At 35.0% G+C, this 16,101-nt stretch overlaps 1 protein-coding gene across 1 annotated transcript in view; it reads left to right on the forward strand.

Annotated features, from left to right (window-relative positions):
- DYNC2H1 (dynein cytoplasmic 2 heavy chain 1) overlaps positions 1–16,101 on the forward strand; it is a 165,073-nt gene that overhangs the window by 17,249 nt on the left and 131,723 nt on the right. Inside the window, 16 exon segments of the mRNA XM_032220187.1 lie at positions 255–382; positions 742–857; positions 2,712–2,839; positions 3,169–3,318; positions 5,809–6,014; positions 6,611–6,766; positions 7,991–8,105; positions 8,573–8,743; positions 9,634–10,016; positions 10,227–10,359; positions 10,841–10,958; positions 11,841–11,953; positions 12,058–12,177; positions 13,344–13,494; positions 14,250–14,452; positions 15,687–15,869. Coding sequence (XP_032076078.1) covers positions 255–382; positions 742–857; positions 2,712–2,839; positions 3,169–3,318; positions 5,809–6,014; positions 6,611–6,766; positions 7,991–8,105; positions 8,573–8,743; positions 9,634–10,016; positions 10,227–10,359; positions 10,841–10,958; positions 11,841–11,953; positions 12,058–12,177; positions 13,344–13,494; positions 14,250–14,452; positions 15,687–15,869 — 2,574 coding nt within the window.

The raw sequence follows: 16,101 nt of genomic DNA on the forward strand, positions 1-16,101 counted from the left end.
TCCAATCACAATTACTAGTGGTAAGTGAGAGGTAGCTGTAGTAGTGAATGGTATAAGCAGTGGTGAACAGCTGCATGCCTAAAATTTCAAACCAAAGGTATTGGATTAAAGTGGGAAAGAATCAGCTTACTGAAATGCACTTGAAGCATTTTTCTTTTTACGTACCTAAATGGTTGGGATTTGTATAGGCACATACTGAAATGAGTAATATACATTTTAAATAAAAAATATGTATTCTTTCCTCTGTGTTGAAGGAATGGGTGATAATTGGGCAAGTCGATATGGAAGCTTTGGTGGAGATTCACCTTTCCAAAGAACAGGATTGGGAGAAAAATTTCAAAACCCTAAAAGTGAAAGGAAAAGAAGTGGAACGTCTTCCAAGGTAAGTCTTTTAGTGCACAGTAAAAGACTTACAAGCATAAGTCTTTTGGGATAACTGTTTTGTTTTTGTTTTGGGTTTCAAAAACTGTTATAAAGGGAAAATCTCAGCCAGTGGGTTCTATCCGTTTCTTTTCTAATTTCCTTCAAAATTGCTTTGATCGAGTCTGCTACTGTCCCATTATCGGGGATTCTAAGGAGCATTTCCTATTTCCTTCCTCCCTGACCCAATAAATCTCAAGATACTTCTATCAAGAACAATGATCTTAATGTGGTTGCTTGAATAACACTTATTAGAATTTGAGGTTTATTTTAAATGTCATAATAACATGAAATATAATGAATTTATTCTAATCCTTGAAGCATTGTTAAGGTAGATTGCCTCATAGTGAACTGTAATCCTGTGAAGTCTGTCATCGATGATCTTATCCAGAAGTTGTATGATGCTCTAGTGATGTCTTTGAGAAAATCTATACAAGGTAAATGTTCAGAAGAAAAACTATTTGGAAGGTAGCCTTTCATTTATTCCTGCTTTTTCTTTAAAGAACATTTATTATTTTGCCTAGAGTATTATTTTAATTACCATATTTTTTCATCTGTAAGACACCTTCATGTATAGGAACCCCCTACCCCACTTTTCATACCCCAAATTCAGAAATCAATATTTTAAACAATTGGAAGTATTGCTGGTGAAGCTAGTTTTTCACAACCACAGTTCTCCTCTCCCCACATCCCCTGTCTATAAGACGCCCCTCCATTTTTAGGTAAATATTTTTAAAAATCTTATACAAAGAAAAATACGGTACTTGAAATGATATGAATTTATAACATTTAAATATGCTCAATAAATTTAAAAATCATATAAAATAGGAATAAAAAATATATCAAAAAGTGTTACTGTAGCAGGAGTACCTTCTAATCTTGCTATGTATCCAAGAAGCCATTCTTAAATTTGCAGCTCCAGAATTACTGTTAACTTCAATGTGACTAAATATTCTGAAATTTTAATTCACCAAATAAATTTTCTTAGATTTTACTGTTGTTAATTTTTTGTGAAAGCTGGTCTTTTTGTGTAGTTGTAACCCTAAATGAGCACTATTAGGCCAGTAATGGCGAACCTTTTAGGCACAGAGTGCCCAAACCAGAAGGTGCACATGCGCCAGAGTGCCAGAAACCTGGTGACCAGCTGGTCAACACGCATGTGCCCCTCGGAAACCCGACGACCATTGAGCCAGCACACATGCATGCCTAGGAAACCCGAGGACCAGTTGGCTGAACTGGAGTGACGGCGTCCGTGCCCACAGAGAGGGCTAGGCGTGCCAACTGTGGCACGCGTGCCATAGGTTTGCCATCATGGCTGTAGGCTGTAGCAAGGAGTTCCGAGGAAGCAAGAAAAACACCGTCTTTTCTAATAATTTTCACCTTGTTCTGGCAAATAGAGGGAGACAGTTATGGTTGATTTTATTCAGCTATTTTCAGGGATTTTCTTCCTGGACATTTTCATTTACAATGAATGGGAGGAAAACCAAGCTTTGAGGATTAGCATAATTTCTAACTTTATTGCTGTGTTTAGGTTAGGTTAGTCTGAATCAGGAATGTGCAAACTATAATTGAAACTAAATAAATATTAAAAAGCTTTTTGGTGTTGCAAAATGCTTGGATCCCTCCTCCCCCCAATCTAACAGTAATCACAAAATCTTTTAATGCCTGGTGTATTCTCTTATAAGCCAGATATTTTCCTTTTGGAATAAGGTCTCAAAGACAAAGACAAAACAGCATTATTTTCTGCTTTTTCATTTGTTTTGTGTCCTGATTGGTTGATAATACAAGTTTGTGACCCCTACATTTCATTTCAGTCTAAAATGTCGATAAGATTTTTTTGCCCAAAGATGCTTTATTTGTCTATTTATTTAGCAATTTATACGGCTACCTGTGTTAGAATGATGCCTCATGATGAGGAACAGAAAATTAAAATAAAGACCAACAATGCAATATAATTAATTTAAAAAAGGGGAACTGGAAACAATCGATATAATATATACCAGAGATCTAGTATCATTCAGTTATGCAATCAATAAAAAAACAATGTACACACATACTAATTAGTATAACTCACCTATAATTCTGGCACATGAGAGAATGTGGGATATAATAGGAGATTTAGTCCTAAATGTTTCATGGATGGATTGTTACAAATTAGTCCATAGGGATATTATGTTTGATAGAATGTCAACCAATTTTTTAGACTGGATTTGTCATTTTTGTGTACCTATTGAGTGCTGTTGTTGCTATTATTCTTGACTGTATTGTTTTTTCTCTTGATGTTTATGTAGGTCATCAACATGATATTTCTTCATTTCTCAATGATGCTATGAGTATCTTAGTAATAAGGCCCCAGTCAGTGGAAGAAATAACGGAAGATAGTTTAAAATATAAAAATGTAAAAGACAAAAAAGAAGAGGTAATATTTTTCTCTACTATCAAGAAGTGAACAAATTTGATATTTAAATATTTATAGAATATGAATATTATCTAAAATTGTTAATTATTTCTTAATAGACTTTCTTGAGTTTCATTATTTGCCGTATGTATTTCATTTTGGCAATATTGCACAATCCCAAGAAAAGGCATGTTCGTTTGAAGGGTTCCCTACATCCTATGTACGCATCCACATTTGTTTTCTTCTTCTCCAAATATTGCATAATCATAAAAGATGATGTTTATTTATTAACCCATACAAATTTATTTATACATTTGAACTTTATGCGAATATCAAATCTTTCTTCTTAGGTCTTTCTTCTTTTCCAAGAAGCAGAAAGTAAAAACAAACTTCTCCGAACTGTGGCAGGTGGGGGCATTGAAACAATTGGCAACTTGAGAGCCACATGGGATAAATTTGAGTTAATGATGGAGAGTCATCAGCTGATGATTAAAGAACAGGTAACAGAGTCATTTTATATATATATATATATATGTATGTATGTATGTATGTATGTATGTATGCATGCATACATACATACATACACACAGACACACATACACATCACACACACACACACACACACACACACACACACACACATTTATATATATGCTGGTCTTGTTGTATTCGGGTCTTTTCCCATGTAAGATTGAGATTGCCTTTGCAACGTTTTGGCGAGGTCCCACTCGCCATCTTCAGGCTGGGTTTTGGGCTTAAAGGGTGGTCAGAGCTGCTGTCTTTCTATAAATCTTGCTGGGTGTGTGTGGAGTGATTGGTTGTATGGTAGTATCATGATTGGTAGATTGGTGCTGATTGGTGCTGGCTGTGTGTCTGTTGTTTCAGATTGTAATGGCCTGGGTGGTGGGTGTGGCTCATTTGTTGACTAGGGCTGGTTTCCAGATGTCTGGTAGGCAAGAGGTATCGTCACGTTTATTCATGTTGTGGGGGTGTTTCTCTATTTCGATAGCTTCCATAATTATTCTCTTGTTGAAGTGTTCAGTTTTGGAGATTAACCTGGTTCCTTCAAAATTAATTTCATGTCCTGTAGCTTTAAGGTGCTGGAAAAGGGAGGAATTTTTTTCTTCTTTTCTTACGGCGTTCTTGTGTTCTGCGATGCATGCATTTATTCTCCTGTTCGTTTGTCCTATGTATGTTGCAGGGCAGATTTTGCATGGTATTTTGTAGATGCCTTGGTTTTCTAGCTGGATTTTGTCTTTGGGGTTTCTTAAGATTTTGGCTATTTTTTGGTCAGTGTTGAAGGCTGTCTTGATATTTTGTTTGTGTAGAATTTTGCTGATTTTATCTGTGGTGTCTTTGATGTAAAGGAGGAGGGCGATGCCGTTGTCCTGTTCTGTATCTTGGTTTTTGGGGGAAGTCTCCCTTTGGATTAGGTTGGTAATTGTTTTTCTTTGGACTCTGTTGGAGATTAATACGTTTGTGAGTGTGTGTAATTCAGTTTTTAGGTGGTGTTTGTCGGCTAGGCGTTTGGTTCTGGAGATGAGGGTCTTGGCTACAGAGTTGATCTGTGCAGGGTGGTGATGGGATTGTGCGTTTTAAGTAGTGGTTTTTCCAGTAGATGGTGTGTCCTAGGACGTCCAGAAAGGGAAGTTTGTTGTTTGCTTCTATTTCCATAGTGAATTGTTTTTTTGGGTGTAGGCTGTTGAGATGTGTGAGGAAGTTGTCCAGCTTTTCTTTCCCGTGTGACCAAATCACGAAAGTGTCATCAATATATCTAAGCCAGAGTTTGTGTTTGTGTTCAGATTTATCTAAGGCCTTAGTTTCAAAATGTTCCATGTATAAGTTTGTGATGACGGGTGAGAGCGGTGATCCCATGGGTTCTCCTTCTATCTGTTTGTATCTTTGTTCATTATGGATGAAGTATGTGTTGGTTAGGCAGTGGTTGGTCAGGTCCAGGATGTGTTTAGGGGGGTTGTGTTTTTCTGGATAGCTGTCAAGGCTTCTTTTATAGGCACTTGGTGAAGAGAGATATTATTATTTATTAAATTTATGGCATTGAAGCTCATGAGTAGGTCACTGGGTTGTAGGTTTTGTTTGTTTATTGTTTCTATGAAGTGGAGTGAGTTTTGTATGTGTGATGGGATGGATTCTGCGTAGGGTTGGAGTTGTTTGGCGAGGAATTTGGCAAGATTCTGTAGAGGTGAGCCTATGGAGCTGACTATGGGTCTGAGTGGAACACTCAGTAAATTTTATTTAAAAAGGATTCTTGCTTTTGTTTATGTGTGAATGTATGCAGAAATAGCTTTAATTAGATTTCCCCCCACAAGTTAAACATGCATAGCTTTCAGGCTTAGAGGCTTAGTTTGGATATATACATGTATGTATTTAGGTATGTATGTGTATATAAATAAATTCATTCCATATACGTGCATACACACATACACACAAATATACATACATGTACACATGCATAGACACACAACTTATGTCTGAGCCAAGAACAGCTATTTCGTCTTCAAAACTTGACATAAAATGCCCAGATTTCTAGTGGGTTGTTCTGAATTTTTGAATTTTTATAAAATTCTCCATTTAAACCTAGGATACAATGTGATAAGGAAAACATTTCATGAAAAAATATATGAGATTTCAGCATGCACTACCATATATATTTTGATTACTTCCAAAGCCAATATATGGTTGTTATTGGTACTATTTCCCAGAATGTGGGATATGCTCGAATCTGTAAGTCTTCCACTTTGAAGTGGTAAAGCAAGATCTGGATTGTATTTTTAGTTTCAGGATTTCTTTAACTCTTTTTAAAGAAAGTATCAAACACCACGTTGCTAAGTTGAAATTGTATTTGAGACTACAAATGAATAGTATGATGTATTGATAAACTACCCTTAGAGCAATGTTAATCATTATTTTTATAGTAATCCTAATTAATAATAATCCTTTTGTTCCTGTTTTACTTACTCTTTGGATTTCAGGTCGAAGTGATGAAAAGCAATGTGAAAACCCGTGTTAATACTTACCTTCAGGAACTGGAAAAATTTAAAGCTCGGTGGGACCAGTTGAAACCTAGTGATGATGTCATTGAAACAGGACATCATGATGTGCTACAGAGAAGTGCTGAGATAATAAAGGAAAAGAAAATTGAATTTGATGAACTTGAGGATGCAAAGCAAAAACTGGTGTATGCTTATTTTTGTATAAGTATGAACAAATATCAGCATATTAGGAATAGTTTTGTAAATACGATTTTTGAAAGCAATCAGAGCTCCAGAGTTTGGAGGCGGCTGGAATGATTTTTATTTATTTTGTTACCATGTAAGCTGTATACAAAAAAAATCAACTGTGGAAAATACATATTTTCACTTATTTGATCTCTAGTTAGAAGAATCAGCATCAGGAATATTATTTTAAAATTGGATAATACATAAGATATTACATTATTTTATTAATATTATTTTAGTTTCTAGCTTTTTCTATTATTCCTCAGATATTCCATGGTTATTCTTTATTGTCTATTAAAGTATCTATTGATGTATCTATTGAAAGGAAATAGAAGAAACATTTTCTTATATACAGTGGAAGATATATATTCCCACCGTTCCCATAATTCCAGGATGTTGCTGATTGATCTATATCACTATATCTTTTATTTTATTGCATTCAATTTATATACCCATATATTTAGATATATTTATTTGGCATACAATGTAACCCTTTTTTTGTATCCTGCCTTTATTATTTTTCTAAATAACTCATCACTGTGTTCTTTTCCTTCAGTAATGACTGTTGTCACTTTGAATTAGAAGAGCCTGATTTCTCTTTAGCCAATGAAGTACGCAGAGACATTGAATGCTGTGCTGAAGTTTGGTCACTGTATGAACAATTTTATGAAGGTTTTCAAGAAAAAGCCAATGAAGATTGGATTACATTTAGGTACATTTAAGATTACAGTTAGTCTTTGCTTTCTTATTTGACCACTTGTTCAGTTGCAGTTTGAAGTTGCAGCACTGCTGAACAAGTGATAACTGACAATTAGACTTCAAAGTTCCAGCCATTGCGCTACCACCAGTCATGCAATTGTGATTTGGGTGCTTGACAATAAGTTCACATTTACAACTTTGGAGCACCCTACAGTCACTTGATTGTCACTTGTGACCTTCCCTGCTTCCCTTTCCCACAAACAAAGTCAAAGGGGAAGCTGGCATGGAAAGTCACTTGTCATTCTGGTAAGTCCCCTCTGGCGGTTTCCCCATGCTCTTGTGGTGTTACGCCATCCTTTACCATGGCCTCCCTACACTAGTGCTGTATCACCCCCTTCACACAGCATGTTGTGGTCTTTTGGCCGCTGGCCCCTCCAGCAGCCAAATCAGAGGAGGAGGAGGCGTGGGAGTCAGGGCCAACATCAAGGCAAGAGCTCTGAGGGGGAAGAAGGAATGGAGCTGGCAAAGAGAGATAGAGCCGGAGCCTGGGCTATTGGTCAGCCCTCAGATGGAGAGTCAACAGCCCCCAGGTCTGGAGTGGCTGATGAGGAAGAGGAAGAACAGCTGGGTCCAATGCCTGACACGTGGATGCCCAGAAGCAGAGGAGAGGAGAGCAGTGAAAATCCATGGACCGATCCTTGGGAAGGAAGAGCCATCACTGCTAACGAAGCCCCGCCATAGCTCTGGGGATAAAAGGCAGAGGGCGGAGATGAATAGATGTGCAGACAAACTATTCTGGCTGGACAGTCTTGTTAGCCTAAGTTGAGAGAGAAACCTTTTGTCGGGGCTGCTGGCACTCCTAATAAGGGAATCTTTGAGTTCACTTCAGAGGCTCGTGTTGGGGGAGCTGGGTCAGAACACAGCATTTCCCAATTTGCATACATCCTGCTCTGAGCCTCCCCCACTTCCCCGCAACCCCCTCATCACTCCATGCACTTTACTATGGACTCCCACCGCTTCCCATTTAATAATCCTTGCATTTTGGGGTTATGATGGCATCTGGGACTGCCGGGATTGTTGTCACTAAGCGATGCAGTCATATGGTGTTACATTTTGCAACTACATTATCTTAGCTTTAGTAATCCCAGTCCCAATTGCCATTGTACCTGAGGACTACCTGTATATAGTTCTTAATTATAATAATGGTTAAAGATCTTTTAATATATATTGCATACAGGAGTAAGACCTACCTATTTGAAGAATTCTTGTTGAACTGGCATGAAAAACTGAGAAAGATTGAAGAACACACAATAATGACTGTGAAGTTGCAAAAAGAGGTGGATCAGTACAAGGTAAAGTGATTGTGGGAGAGAAGACAAATAGGAAATATTGGAATGTTTAGAATATTTTGTTTATGCAGGATGGATTCAAGTTCCTTTTTTCAGCAGTGCTGTAACTTTGACTGGTTGCTGAAGAAATAGACATTGTGAAGACTTACCTGTATTGTTAAGATCCAGTGGTAATTAAGTATGAGATCTTAACTTGGTATCTTGCTGTTTATGAAATAAATTTAAAACATTAAATTTTAAAATAATTTTTAGATTTACTTCATAAACAGAAAGATGCCAAGTTAAAATGATGTGAAATAATATGAAATAATATTATTTTTTTAGATTTAAAGTCAGTGTGTAAGTATACGAATGCAGCTGATCCAAGTGTTTGTTACTCACAATTTTTTCATAATCGTTTGTTTAAGCATAAAATACATTCCTTGTTACAAAAGGAAAAATAACTGCTAATATATGCTCCTTTTTTACAGCTGACCCTTCCTGTATTGAAATATGTTAAGGGAGAACATTTGTCATCAGATCATTGGTTGGACCTCTTTCGTATTCTTGGTCTTCCTAGGGGTACCAGTCTAGGAACTCTGCTGTTTGGAGACCTCCTAAAAGTGGCAGATGTCATTGTGGAAAAAGCAGCAGAACTGAAGGTGTGAATTATCTTTTAATATGAAGAAAATGATTTGAAGAAATTTTGGGGACATATTTTTGGCTTCCACTTAAAGCAAAGAATGCCTGAAGTTATTATCTAAGTTTAATAAAAATAGTTACTAAATCAGTTCTTTCTGTAGTATTGATATATTGTTCATATGTACTACAGAAATTCCATTACACTCTAGTAATGTTCTTATACTGTACCTCCCTTGAAGACAGTAACCCTTACTAGTACATTGTATTATAGAAAATCCTCATATTTATTTGGGAACAGTCATCTGATAAAATAATTTGGCTAGTTAATATAGAAAGATTAATTATTCAAGATAATTTTGTTAGAGATTTTATTTTGTTACTGATTTTATTTAGACTTTGGAAATATATCACAAATCTATATACCATAGCAATATGTAAGTGAGCCATGGTGGTGCAGTGGTTAGACTGCAATACTGCAGGCTACTTCTGCTGCCTGCAATTAGGCACTTCAAATCTCACCAGGCTCAAGGTTGACTCAGGCTTCCATTCTTCCAAGGTGGGTAAAATGACCCAGATTGTTGGGGGCAATATGCTAACTCTGTAAACCGCTGAGAGAGGGTTGTAAAGCACTGTAAAGCAGTATACAAATCTACATGATTGCTATTGCTAATATCATAATGTTTAGTTAAAAAATAAATATAGTGCTTTATAAATCAGTTTCCGACATTTCTTTGTTCTTTGGATTTACCTATAATAGTAGTTATATAATTAGCTTAAATTAATGTTAATTTAGATAGATATTTTACATTTATGGAGTTGTTTTGATTTGCTTTTCCTTTCCTCTCTTTCCCCTTTCTTTTCTTTGTAGGTTTTTTTTATAAAATTAATGCTAATTTATATTTGCTAACAGGATTTGAACAGCAGGGCTCATGGTGAGGTTACAATCAGAGAAGCCTTGCGGGAGCTTGAGCTTTGGGGCGTTGGAGCTGTCTTTACGTTAACAGATTATGAAGATAGCCAAAACCGGATGATCAAATTGATTAAAGATTGGAAAGACATAGTCAATCAAGTTGGAGACAATCGCTGCCTACTTCAGTCATTGAAAGACTCTCCATATTACAAAGGTTTCCAAGATAAAGTTTCTGTTTGGGAAAAGAAACTTGCTGACCTGGATGAATATCTACAGAATCTAAATCAAATTCAGAGGAAATGGGTATATCTGGAGCCCATTTTTGGCCGTGGAGCTTTGCCTAAAGAGCAAGCACGCTTCAACAGAGTAGATGAAGACTTTAGGTCGGTTGACTTTATATTCTATCTTTTAATCCAACTGCCTCTTAACAGTCCTCAGAGGAAAGTATAAGCATTGTATGTAAAATTTAAATCAATTTTTTGTATTTTCATACTTCAGGTCATAAGTAATAGTTTCAATTGCTTATTTTTGGGTTATTAAAACTAAAGAACTCATAGCAGCATATATTCACACCATGTTGTTTCCTTTTAAAGATCAATAATGGCAGATATCAAACAAGACAATCGCGTAATTTCTTTGAATACTCGAGCAGGAATAAGGACTGCCTTAATTACTATCCTTGACCAGCTTCAGAGATGTCAAAAATCTTTAAATGAATTCCTGGAGGTAAACATTTCTGATCACTCCATTTAATTGTGAATTCAAATGATGAACACTAAAATTTTGTGCATCTCATTGAGAATATTAATAAACATTTGTGTTCATACATATGCAAACCCTCATGGGAGTGCAAACATAGCATTTTTCTGTGACATCTTAAAGTACCTGTGTCATTATACTCATTCTGAAGTTGAAATGCTACACAAACCTAACATCTTTCAAGTTATGCTTTTTGATTCATATATTGCTGTCTTTTTGTCTTCATTTTTCATTTCCAAAGTACTTTGACCACTAAATATTTAATATTTTTTTAAGAACAAGCAAGTGATAGAGAGAGATTGGGGGGGTGGGGGGGTGTAAAAGTACAGATGCTAGTTCACACATATTCCTGATTTTATTTTTTGGAAAAGATGTTAGTTTAACTGGCTCAGAAATGATTACTGTGCTGTCTTGGAGTGGCCATCTGAATTTATTTATTTTTAAATAGGAAAAGCGTTCTGCATTCCCCAGATTTTATTTCATTGGAGATGATGATCTTCTGGAAATCTTGGGTCAGTCTACTAATCCATTAGTTATCCAATCTCATCTGAAGAAGTTGTTTGCTGGTAAGGATTTTCTCACAGTAGAACATGTGGCAGGCCTGAAGGCCTTAATTTGACGTCAAATAAACTTCCATTTTTAATACCATATTATAATCCAAGTTCATATTTGTGTAAAAAGAGATATAACTATATTAGAGATGTACACAGTACAAAAATAGGCATTGTCTTGAACCTAAAACAAACCATAAAATTACAAAATGTCTGATAAACTGTTGCAGGTTAGTATCTAAATAATAGAACAAAATTTGAATATTTAATAGAATATCAAAATTTTGATTTACAGGATAGGCAGGGCAATTACATCAGTCTCTCAATAATTATGCTTTTATTTCGTATGTGCTTATAGGTAAGCACACTACAGCAACAATACAAATCACAATGCAATACAATCAAGTAAATTATATAATAATCAAATGCTTGATTGTCATCATTCTTCAAACATGATAAATTCATGTACTTTTAAACTTCAGGAGATAGGACTCTGGGCATTATTCCAAGGAAAATTTAATTGCAAAGAATAAGTGCTAATAAATAAATGTGTCCACATGCCTGTTCCTTATTGTGGAATCAGCAGTATGGATCAGACTCCCATTATAACATCCCCTTTCCCATCCCTGATCTCAGTATTTTCTCTGTTTTTTTCCCAATTGCTGTAACTGATGTCTTTGGCTTATTTCCAGTCTCATTCTCACTTCAAACCTTTTCTGCCTAGAATAATTTAATTATCCAGATCAATTTTATTCTATGTATGAACTGGTTCTCAGCCATGGACCATTCAAAACCAGTTTTTTCTGAACACAGAAGTTTTTACGCATTCCTATATTAATATAGGAATATTAAATTAATTAATGCTAATCAATGCTAAACTTTTCCATTAATTAACAGGAATTCACAGTGTAAGCTTTGATGAAGATTTTAAAAATATTATTGCAATGAAATCTGTAGAAGGTGAAACCGTACCTTTCAAAAATAAAATTCTGCTATCCAATGACGTTGAGGTAAGAAATTAAGCTCCTCCTCTACCCCCACCCCAATTTCCCATATGTCAAAATTAAGTATGTTAACATTGCTTATTGGGTTTTCTTTATATACTATTTGCTAGGTATGGCTGAACAAATTGTCTTTAGAGATGAAGGAGACATTAAAGAAACTATTGATTGACTGTGTTGCCACTGGGAAAAGATTGCAGGGTTCAATTGATCCATCACTCTTTCCTTCACAGGTAAGTTTGTTTTTTTCTATGCAAAAAAGGAGGGATTTTGAGTATATGGTGGCATTTGCTTATTAATTTGCAGCTCAACTATTCAGTAGAATTGAATTTGAATCTAAAATAAATAATAGTTTGAATATATCTATCCAATAATTGATCTGAAAAGAACTAAATTTGGTTTGCAATTTGGATTACATGCAATATCAGACAAAAGTGCTTTCCTTTGCACATATCTCCATCCCTGAAGCCATCTGTATCCCTGCAATCTGCACTGAATCTTTGGGATATATGCTGAAGATTGTGGAAAAGAGTAGAATCTCTTCTACTGGCTGATAAACAACATTGCATGCAACTCTTTAATGATTAATAATATAATTAATGATATGATAAACTGTGTGACAATCTGTTACCTATTAGTATGGGCAAATTTTTTTGGATATACCATAGAATTAGACAAATTGCAAAAACTTTGGGACAGAAACTATACATTGACAATGGCAACTACATATAAGGAAAATCTGTATAAAATGTTTTATAGGTGGCACTTAACTCTGGCAAGGTTAGCAAAAATGTTTAAAAACATGTCTGTCAAATATTGGAAATATAATCAAATACTGGGCACGTATTTGGACGAAAGTGCATACGTGGTTAGAAGAAATGCTAAGGTAGCATATAGATATAAGCCCGAGCTATTTTTGTAAGGCATAATATCAGAAAAAAGTGATAAAGAAAAGGTATATTTAATTTTACATATATTGACAGCAGCAAGAATTGTTTTTGCACAATACTAAAAAAACAAACACATACAGAAGAAGATATAATCAAAAAATATTAGATGTGCACAAATGGATAGACTAACACTGAAGATAACAGAAAAAGAAGACACAGAATATTTTAGAATTTGGAACTTGTTTTATTAATGGTTGGATAACAGACGTAGAAACTAGGAACTGAAAAAGTATTATTATGTAAGCAAATTGACCCAGACAGTACGCTGTTCACTAAGCACTTATTGTATGTAAAGAGAAAATATATAAATGAACTATTTAAAAAGTTTCAGTAGGAGAGTATTGTGGATTTGTGGATAAATGGGGTGGTATGATTTCTTTAAATAGCCAACATGGATGCTATTAAATGTTATAATCTATTCTTCTTTATGCGTTCCGTTTTTCCAATAGATTTTATGTTTGGCTGAACAAATTCAATTCACAGAAGATGTTGAGTGTGCAGTCAAAGAATGTAATTTGCAACAGATAGAATTAGAATTAATGGCTAAGTTGGAACATTACACCAGTATAGATACTAATATAGAAGACTCGGGCAATGCAGGTATGGAAGAAGATAGCAGGTATAATATTCTAAAATGATTTTGTATTTATATAGAATCATCCTCACAATATAGTCACTGTGTCCATTTGTGTTGTTTTTTGCATTTGTCCGTTTTGATTTCTTTGGTTTTTTTAAACTTTCTTTTGTATGCCACCAAACACTGCATTATCTGAATTGATATTGCAATTTGTTAATTTTTTCTCCATTTGACTAATGAGGAATTCACATATTATGTTAATCCACCATTTTGTTCACACCATGGTTTATTTACTGAGCTATAGTAGCCAGTTCCAAACATGACCTAACTGTAAAGCATAATTTATAAACTAAAGGGCAAAACCTTTCATGTTACATGACTAGAAAAATGGTAAAATAGTATTATCCTGGGTTTGGTTTGAATCTCCAATTCAGTTGAATTAAGTATTTCTCGTATCTTTATTTTTATTTATTCAGTTTCTTTTAATTAATTTATTTATTAATGATTCCTTCATTAATTCATTCAGTTTTTATCCTGTCCTTCTGTGCAAATTATAAGTACAAACTACGCTGCATAATAACTTTTAATTTTAAATTCTCAGAAAACTACAGGTACTAGTTGTCTTTTATATCATTAGTTATTATTAAATAATTATCAACATTTGTTGGTGTTACCATTTCCCCCTTATTACTTTTCATTTCTAACTGTATGACCAAATTATAATGGATGAAACCATATAAATTCACCTTATTTTAAATTGTAATATTTTTTCCCCCAGAATCTGGAATCCTTGAGTTAAAGCTTAAAGCCCTGATTTTGGATGTTATTCATAACATTGATACTGTACAACAGCTTATTGCAGCTCAGGTCAATAGTACTGATGATTGGGCCTGGAAGAAGCAACTCAGATTTTATCTTAAGGATAAAAAATGTTATATTCAGATGGTGGATGCTGAACTTCAGTACACTTATGAATATCAGGTATTTTAAGTTTAGTGTAAATTATGTCTTATTCTTTCATTCCCATCCTCATATTACTTTCAACTAAATGTACAAAAGCAAGAAAGTTGTTTTGATTAGCATTAGTTTAAGATTGTAGTCTTATAATCAATTGTCTGAAGTAGGTGCATTAAGCTTTGCACAATTTATTTATAAGTAGACATGTAGCATTGTAGGTACTTTTTGACTTACAACAGTTCATTTGGTGACAATTCAAAGTTACAACGGTAAAGTTACAAAGTGACTTATGATGGTTTTCTACACATACAACCATTGCAGCATCCCCATGGTCACATGTTTAAAATTCAGTTGCTTGGCAACTGGGTCATATTTATGACGTTTGCAGAATCCCATCACCTTCTCCACGATTGGCGGAGACAGCAGTCAGATAGGGTTAACTCCGTCCAGAAACCAATAGGGCTTAGTCTACAGTTTATAAAACCATCCTCCGTGCAGCTGTTCCTCAGCTTTAGATTCAGCCAGTTTTGGACTGGACGTGTTGTTGAATTCTCTCTGACTTATCTGTTTTTTACCACTAATTGGACATTGCCAAAATTAACCTTTCACCCCCTGCCATCCTTAAAGACTTGCAGGCAGAGGAGAGTGCTCAAAATCGACTAGGGGCTTTGCCCCATGCCGTGGAGCCAGCCGCACAGCTTTAAAAGCCTTTTCAAAACGTTGGAGGCTTTTTTTCTTCTCTGCGAGTGTCGGAGTCTCCTGTGAAACAGCCGAGCAGCTCCGACGTTCTCAACATGCAATATGACAGAAAAAGGAAAATCCTTCCTGGATTTCAATTATTGAAACTTTTCTTGGCTGTGATAAACATATTTTTTAAAAATATGACTTTTGTTAAAATACAGTTCCCATCAACTTTCATTACAAATAAATAAATATAATTGATCAAGGTTCTAAGAATATTTTTTTATTGCTACAATGGATATTTTTAAACATTTCCTTCAATAATAGAGGCCTGGGTTAGAGATGAACTTTGGTTTACTGGAAGAAAACTGCAACCATCTGATTTTTAACACAATTCATAATTCTAATTGGAACTTCCTCATTCTCATGAAGTATCCATTAATAGGTTTCCTTCCACTACAAATAGTAGACTTAAGGAAAAAAGCAGCAGAATTTACTTTTTGTGATAGTGTTAATTTGGACAACTAGGTTGAGTTAATAAATTTAATTGCATTTTTTTCTTTTCTTAAAATTTTAGGGAAATTCACCGAAGCTTGTTTATACACCATTAACTGACAAGTGTTACCTTACACTTACTCAAGCTATGAAGATGGGCCTTGGAGGAAATCCCTATGGCCCAGCTGGAACTGGCAAGACAGAATCTGTAAAGGCTCTAGGGGGATTACTTGGAAGACAAGTTTTGGTGTTTAATTGTGATGAGGTGAAGTAAAATATATCTACATGTTGTATGAAGATGGCTCATATGTCTTGTTGACTGACTGATTGATTGATTATATGTCATTAAGTTGTCTATGGAGATTCTCAATAATTCAGGTGCTGTCCAAAAGGTACTTTTTAAAAGGCAATTGGATTCTCTTTTCCCCCTTGAAAACGTTTTGCTTCTCATCCAATAAGCTTTTTTTTGCTTCAGAGCTTCAGTTGCCTTTTTAAAA

The sequence above is a fragment of the Thamnophis elegans genome, chromosome 6, assembly GCF_009769535.1.
Source record: "Thamnophis elegans isolate rThaEle1 chromosome 6, rThaEle1.pri, whole genome shotgun sequence".
NCBI lineage: Eukaryota > Metazoa > Chordata > Lepidosauria > Squamata > Colubridae > Thamnophis > Thamnophis elegans.